Source organism: Echinococcus granulosus (genome assembly GCF_000524195.1).
Source record: "Echinococcus granulosus chromosome Unknown EG_S00094, whole genome shotgun sequence".
Classification (NCBI taxonomy): Eukaryota; Metazoa; Platyhelminthes; class Cestoda; order Cyclophyllidea; family Taeniidae; genus Echinococcus; species Echinococcus granulosus.
The window spans coordinates 94,112-102,665 of NW_020170474.1; the positions used below are offsets into that span (position 1 = coordinate 94,112).

The 8,554-nt window shown below is 39.9% G+C and overlaps 1 protein-coding gene across 1 annotated transcript; it reads right to left on the bottom strand. All coding sequences in view use genetic code 11, as the record gives it.

Annotated features, from left to right (window-relative positions):
• Positions 1-1,452: 1,452 nt before the first annotated feature.
• EGR_08039 (hypothetical protein) lies at positions 1,453-7,761 on the bottom strand (the record flags this gene model as incomplete). Its single annotated transcript, XM_024497288.1, has 4 exons — positions 1,453-1,613; positions 4,302-4,455; positions 4,526-4,604; positions 7,664-7,761. The coding sequence occupies 4 exons, from the start codon at positions 7,759-7,761 to the stop codon at positions 1,453-1,455; spliced, it is 492 nt and encodes a 163-aa protein (XP_024348287.1).
• Positions 7,762-8,554: the final 793 nt, after the last annotated feature.

An 8,554-nucleotide genomic window follows, 5' to 3' on the forward strand; every position in this document is an offset into this window, starting at 1 on the left:
GTGTATGCCAAAAAATTTACTAATTGTGGAGCGATTTAACCTTCCATCTTCTACAAAATAACTACACTTCCCAGTCAGCTGATCAATCGATAAGCACTGGTCAATTAATCAGCTGGTTTACACGCGCGGAGAAAATCGATATTGATTTGTGTATCGCGTAAAATCAGCTGGAAAACTCATCAGCTGATAGAGTAGCATGGAGGGAAATTTAAAATAGAGTGCAGAGTAGAGGAAAATAAAGCTAAAATTCAATTAAAATGACCCGTAGACTAGTTTAATTATAAGCCACCTTAAAATTTGGATCATCGGTCCGACTTTTTAGACAAAAAAGCCGTTTAAAATTTTTGTTTGGACGTTACTCTAGCGGTAACGAGGTTAGTTTGTTTCAAAGAAGTGGCTGGTGGGGATTAAGAGGATAAAACCCTCTAAGTACGAAGGGGATGTTGGCTTTTCCCACAAAGAGTTGACTTTCAAAGGCGGCTCATTAAATCCTAAGGTGACTTTGATGTTTGCTATGGCACTGTTGAGGGCAAATATCAACAAAGAAACGGCCGTCTATTTACCAAGTTAACGATTAAAATAGCACTTCTTTTGAAAGCATTAAACTTTCTAATTTTGTGATTTAAATACAAGTTCTCTGTTAGCCTATTTGGCTGACGAATGTATTTTTTTAGTAAGCAAGTGAGAAATCACATTAATATCTACAAGCAATTGAATTAGCAGATGTCTGGATGCCAGATTCTGGACAAAATCATTCATTCTAAATTATTTCTGCGTAATTTGATAGATGTAACGTTTCGACAACTCTTTTAGTAGCAAAAGTCCGCATGCCCTGATTTATGATGTTACGTGTCTGCAGTAGAAAATAAGTGCTTGTCAATTGTCTAATAACCTCCACATTACATTGAGAGCATTTGAGGCTGCAAATTATATTAGCTTTTCGCAAAAATGCAAGCAAATAATAACATGAATTCTTTCTAATTGAAGAAGTTGCAAATTAACAAGTCGTTGCCACGATTTATCAAAAAGCTTATGAGATTTCTTTGAAAGTGCCATATAAAACCTTACTACTTGACTAAACTTTCAGACAATTGGTCCGTATAACTTGATTTCACACCTGAGCATTTATAAATGACACTTACTTTCTTCCTTTGTAAGTGAAAGCAAATAATGAAAACACTATTACATTGTACATAGGATTAATCTCTTCTAATCCTCCTATTAATTTCCCGCAGATCGCCGAAGTTGCTACAATGTCGAAGTGCCTACAATCAGTCATCTTACATGCCATACCGCCTGACAGAGGCCTCGATCAAAATGGATAGTGGCTATCGACTATGCAGTGAACTCAATTCTATGCAAAAAAGTGCGTAACTACTGTTTTTTTCTTTTGCCATAAAATTTCATTCTTATCCACTTAAATCGTGAAAAATTTAGCATTTTGCATATATTTTATTGCTTCAACAATCCTTGGCCTGTGATTGGTCGAATCACCGCATTGACCACTTTTAAACCAATCAGAATCATCCATGATTCCTGTACTTTTTGCTTGTGCACTCGCCAAACAAAAGGCGTTTTTTGTCCACGTTTAAAATTTGCACTAACGTATATTCCTAAAAAATGAAATGTATGATGAATTTGGATAAATTTTCGCAAATTCGCCTCAAAAACTTGTTTTGAATACACGAAATACCTTTTGCAAAGAGTCGCTCCCATCCACATGCCCTTGCTCAGCTCACAACCAAAAAAAGTAAGCAAGTCCACCTCTTTTCTGATTGGTCGTCTGAACTGAAAGTAGCTCCGGAAGTGCTCTTTGGGCTCGTCTTTTTTTGCGATTTGTCTGCTTGATCGCCTGTGCGCGCATGTACTCACGGGCTTGTCAATCGTGGGAAGTGAAGACTTCTCTCTTGCATGAGGAATCTGATTGGCAGAATAAGTGGATCTCCAGCAAGTAGTAGACAGTTATACTACTTTAGGAATGTAGATAAGAAAAACTTGTTGGGTGGGAAAACTATTTCGCCAGTCCTGAGGAGGCCATCAATTTGTAATTCTCAGAAAGTAGTTTCCTTCATGGGGGTCTCAGTGTTCGAACAACTTCTGGAGGTATTAAAAGATACATGAAGCTGGGCGTGGCCAGCTATTCGGGGATGACTTTCTGAGATCCTGTAAAATTGGCCTGAATAAAGTCTTGCAGACTGTTCTTTGATAGATACCCTTAATTCATTACTAATTCTGACGTAGAACCAATAATTCTAGACGGTTCCTAGGAGATTCTAGGCGGTGTTGGTGGTGATAGTGCTCTGAGTCCGCCCCTAATCCCCATCAATGCATAAAAGAGTAGGGAGAAAATGTACCATTTGCCCACGGAAGGGGTGGAAGGCTATAGACACAGCAATCCATCCATCTCGCATTCATCCATTCCATCTAACCAAAGTGAAAACTATGGAGATTGTACAGCCCGCATAGATAAATCTGCAACTAGGCGAGCACTAGATAGTTTTATTCTCTTTGTAGACGTTGTTTTCTGCACTTCTCTTTATTATCTTTTTTTGTTTTCGGCACTGTAGCTTAGTCAGTGCCTGAAAAACCACCCATAAGCCAAGAGTAGAAGTTATTAAAATTACATGGAGAGCAGGAAGCATTGTATTTCCTCATCGTTGGTGTACTTTGTCAATTCTATTGTATCCGTAGTTTTGTGCTCCTTTTGAGATGTTTTGAAGTGGAGAGATTCGCTGGTCCTCTCTCTCTTTTCCCCTGCAATTCCACGAACAGAGTTACAATGGACATTTTCAAATCGTCTATGTTTGACGCCTCCTCGGTTGTTGCTTGCTATTATTCGGAAAATGAGATTGGATTGATTACAAAACACCGTTGTGGCTCTTTCCTATGGCGGTGGAATTGAGTCAGACAATCAGTCCATGATATCTGGATAGATGTCCCTTCGGATCGGGTTAGCTTTCCACGAACGTTGTCTTCTCGGCGTCTGCAAGATGAGCTTATAGAAGAGGTGAAGGACTATGGGGGGCTACAGAAGAGCCATCTCGTCCAGCAAAGGTAGAGCCATCATATTTCATCTATTGTTTCACTTGACAGTCGACCTTCTGACCTTAATGATTCACAACAAAGGCCTTGTTTCCATGGTACCTGGCCGATCCACATATCTGAAAGTTTTCGGGGCATCAATAAAAGAGGCTGCCACTGTTTGGAAGGCGTGAAAAGTGTCAGGCGTACTTCATTGTAGCCTCTGATTAACCGCCGAGGACGATTGAAGGTGTACGTCTCCGGAAGTGACTCTGTGCACGCAAAGCACAGAGGGGTTGGACGTCTAGTAATAGAACCCCGCCACACTGTCGCGGTGACCAAATAATGCCAAATTAACTCTGAAAAGTCACTCTAAGAGGGACTGTGCACGAACCAAACCCCTGCCTCGTTAGGTTCAGAAGAAGTAGGAGGCGTTAATCGAATAATCAGCGCCTCTGCCTCTTGTGTAAAAAGGAGTTTCGGTTCTTTTGTGGATGACAGATGCTTTTTTATGAGTTTGGCAACTGTTTTGAATCCACGTGCGTCATTTTTTTGGTTTCGCTGGACATACCTCACGCAAAGGAGGGAGACAGAGACGGAGGCCATAGCTTCTGCTCGGCTGCTGTGTCATCGTGTTTTTTTACTATCACTGTTGGCCCGACAAAAAATCAGCAAACGAGGAAGGCAGCAAGCAAGCAAGTCAACAAAAAGGTAAACAGACCAAATTTTTGGACAGGGTATAAGAAAGTTGGATGTTAGACCACCAAATCCATAATTAAATGGTTATCTCTGAAGAGGTATGAATGAAAGTTCTTCACATCAGGAGCTTAACTGAAGTTCCGTTATACTACATTAACGCGTACATGGCATCAGGTAGGCAGAAGAACATCTCCCACTTCGAATAATCCCCCCTAGACTAAGAACGTTTCACGTACATTTGACATTCTTTTTCTGCAATTCGCCCTATCTTTTTGTGACACATGATCCGATGCAATCAGTTGCCAGGACGTGGTGAAAACACATGCCACATGTTTATAATGTCAGGGTGGGACAAAAAATCGAGGTGTTCCTTTCAGTTGACGTTGGTAAAGCAAAAGCTAGGAAAAATATTTTCATAGGCAATGAGGTAAAATGTAAAATTATAAATCAAACTCCAACATAAGTTTGAGACCTTTGAGTAAATTGTTTGGAGGAGCTTCATTTCATATTTTTTTGTCAATTAATTTAGTCTGTAGTGGATTGGACTTGAGAAATATTCCCTTTTGTACATTCCGATCTACTTTTGAAAGAAGCGAAGATGAAGTCTTCTGCGTTTCCCCCTTCTTTCAAAAACCGAATCCCTTTTTTACTATTTAAAGGACTGCGGTTGAGTATTTTCATTTGGGATTTCGGCAAATGTTTTTCAAAGCCGTTTTGTTTAAATCGATGACTCGTCTGTGTAAACGACCAAAAGGTTAAACATTAGTTTGTTAATATTTTCAAAATAAGATGCACAGCTTTTCACTTTTTCAGTTTGGGGACTAATTCTTAAAATGTTATGGTTTTCCATTGTAAGCCAACTTTTGAACAAAATGTGTTCAATTCTTAATAAAATTAACTTGGTGTAAGGGCTTGCATTTACTCGAACGAGACGCCCTTGAAGATGCTGCAAGGTAATACTTGTGTAAAATCCATGTATTGTCGACTTACAGAAGGGCTTGGAAGCTACCGGCAGGGCCTAGAGGCCAGGCCGCCCGACATGGGTGCAATAGCCGAGGCCCCATGTTCCTCATTGCTAAAACCGTAAGTTAAGTAAACGATTAAGTTATTACATACGGGCTCTTTTTTTTCGGGAAAAAATATAGTGACGTAAAAGAATGGAATTGTAAGGGTCCTTTGAGTTGGTTTTAAGAACTCGGTAAAGAAAGACTTAAAGCCTATAGATTTGTCTTTCGTCAAGACAAAATTCGCTTCAGAATATTCCACCCACACGCCTTCCATCCTACCTACCTGTCCACCTGCAATCCACACAGCGTCCGCTTTTTTATGCGTTCGACAGTGCATATCACTGTACTATTTTCGGTGCGTGAAAAGTTTGGAGGCAAAAATCCATTACTTTTAAAAGGCCTTAAGAAATAGCGACCTAATTAAAACCTGGGCACTTGTAGGGAAAAGAATTATAAGCGGACGGGAATCTGGAGTTCTGGACGTCGTTTTTCAGTTCGAGACAATGTGGATCTGGCATTCAGCGAAGTCATCTCTCCTTGCGACGTCTTATTTGTTTTATTTATTAATAACCCAGGCGTCGCCCAACCAACCTGGTCCATATTTAACGATTAAAGGTGTGTCTTTATTCATTCGTTTGTCCATTTAGCCGTCAATCTTTCTGTGAGGTTACATGAGATCTGTCCAAAACTGTGCAGAAATTATTTTTTTAGATGTATCTAGCGTGGATCAAAGGATCTGTCTTGAATGACTTCGCCTAGCCATTCGTATATCTACGTTAAAAATACCCACAAAATTATTTGTCCATTCGTCATAATTTAAAGCATTTATCTACGACTACAATTTACTCAGCTATCTATAATGAGTTCACCCTTGTCTATGACAAATGTACTCATCCCATCCATCGATCCTGCATCCATCCATCCACCTATCCTATATCCATCCATCCATCTATCCTGTAGCCATTCGTCCTGTATCCATCCATCCTGTGTTCATCCATCCTGTATCCGTCCATCTATATATCCTCTGTCCATCCATCCATCTATCCATCCTGTGTTCATTCATCCATCCTGTATCCATTTATCCATCCAATTATCCTACATCCATCTATCCGACGTTCCCATGCCAACGCTGTATAAACTACTCAAAAGTTCTAGTGAAATAATGCCTTGTTTGAATGACAGGCCCATTTTTTTCTCTGCCGCAGTTCTGCCTGAACGCTGATGCAGTTTGCAGATACATGCACGTTTGTTTAGCTGGACAGTAAATCGTCCACGTACCGCCACAGACCACACTCATAGATGTTAACAATGGCCAGCGCCTTTTATCGCTTCTCTTTTAATGTTCTCTTGTGCACAAGTTGGCCACATTAATCAAACCTAATGCACAAAGCGCCACTTTGTAAATGTTTATTAAGCACACTTCTATAATGGCGCCTCGGAGAAGTTAGCTCCACAGCACTCCTGGCGTTGTATTGCAATAAACTCCGCTAACTCCTGGCTTCTGCGACAACTTTGCCATTTATTACGCTTAACTGTGGCCAATTTCTTTCACTACATATCATAAAAACGCGGATAGAGTTATAAAAGTGTTCTCCTCTCTTCCAAGACCTTCTATTTGCATCTTTTCACTGGGCACCAGTGTCACTCAGGATGATAGTATGTCTGGATTTGGTTTGACATCGTCAAAAAAGTGATCCGCCTCCTTCTATCATCTCCATTTCACTCTTTTTTGTGGAAAGTGGGAAGGGAAGAGGGAAGGATGGGGAAAAAAATTGTGTACTAGTTTTTAAGATCTTTTTTAAGGCCTTTGAAAAGCCGAAAATGCGTTCTGACATTTCGTCCACCTTAAGGTCGAGATTTGTCAGAGCCATTGACACATGTATGGAAGTATTTGGTAATGAAGAAATCAGTCTTTTCCACATTTGAGTGTGTTTTTAATTGTTGAAGTCTAGCGTTCAATCAGGTAGGTTTCTGATTCCTTCATGCATGCAATTGCTTCCACTCTCCAGTGTCTGAGGCAGAAAAATATATTTTTTTGTGCAGTCAGAGTGTAGACGGGGAGCAAAAATTCTCCTCGGAGGTGAATTAAGGTCTAAAGGAGAGATGAAATCGAGATGGACGACTTATTACAGAGTGGATGTATGCGGGAAGGAATATATCGATGCTTGAATGCATGGATGGACGACAGAATGCGAGAATGCAGGATGAATACAAAGCAGACTTGAATCATCCCCATGCCGTAAATAGTTTTATCTTCGCTTTGAAAAAAACAGAAAAACGTGTGTTTTCTTGGATTCGGAGTGAATTATTTTCGACCAAAAGGGCAGTGCAGGTTAACGTGATAGTCCACGATTGATGCTACTTTAACTAATTAGTTTATTTCTGGCCGCGGATTCAGTCCAATTGGCTTTACGAGGGAAGAGTTGTCCCACCCCTCCTGGCAGGTGATTTTACACCTGCAATTTGGAGTGGAGGAAAGGGATCCATCAGAAAAGGTGTCAAAAATGGCAAGTCGTAAGGGTTGACAGTGGTAAAGAAAAGTAAAATATCAAAATACCCTTTTAATCACAAAGACTATGTCCTACATCAAGCTGCTGTGCTTGGAAACCAAAGTTTTTTGGCTCTCTTGATGTTCAGACCTCTACGCCTAGATTAAAAAATGTCAAAATTGTGGTTAGTTCCATTCATGTTTTTTTTACTGACGTCACTTGTCAATACTCATTGATTAAATTGAGGTGATGAAGGCGAGAAAAAATCGTCTCAAAGCTTGTAATTTTTTGCAACGAAAGAGTCACTTTAATGGGAGTTATTTCACTCCAAAATAAACTTCGATTTTATTTAGTGGACATCGTTATCCAACCTCACTCACCTACGCCATCCATACCTGTTTATTGTTTACCAAAAACGTTTAATATGATTAAAGACTGAGGAAATACTTTTCTTGCTTCTCCTCCTTCTTTAGTTGTTTCACGTATTGTTTGACATTTATGACGTTGTAAATCAAAGTGACTTTGAAAACTTTAAACGTTGCCATGGTAACTCAATTAATTCGTTAACACGAGTTTAATTACGTTGATTAAGGTACAAAAACCTTCTTTTAAAGAATATCTGCTATTTTGAACTTTTTAACCTGAGTAGGAGGAAAAGCGGAATTCACACCTTCAGTGGTGATACAGGGGAAAGAATGGTAGTGAAAAGCAGAAAGGATGAAGAGAAAAATTGGATGTAAAGATGGAAAGTCATATTTGGGTCTGGATTTATAGATCTGTGGATGCATGAATGGATCCGTAAATTGTGGAATGTGTGAATCCGGAGTGGATGGGTGGGAACTGCACGAAACAATTTATTAAAAAGTAAAACGAAATTTGGCAGATACTTACGCTCACTTTCGGGGATTTTAGCTAACTCACTCATCTTTAAAACACACAGAGATATCGACAAATAAATCAACTAAACATCGGTTGCTTTAGCAATAAAAAGTTAAGTAAACCCTCTTACAAGAGCAGGGACCATGAATCTACCACGTCATGCGGTAATTTTTAGTATATGTTGAGAAAGTGTGCCGAAAGCGGGAAAAAAACGAGCCAACGAAAGAAGGCATTTCACTACACTTTTGAAATCGTGACTCAGCTACCAGTTGCGTTTTACAATGGGTGCTTTTGCGGCAAGTCCGATGCAACCGCTTTGAAGCAATACGAAGGAGGAAGGGAGGCGGGACGGAAGGAAGAATGCTCGAATAGATAAATGAATGAAGAACTGAACACAAAAACGAACGAACGAATGGATGCGGAGGACGAGGCAGAGCAGAAAAAGCCACTTCACCCTTC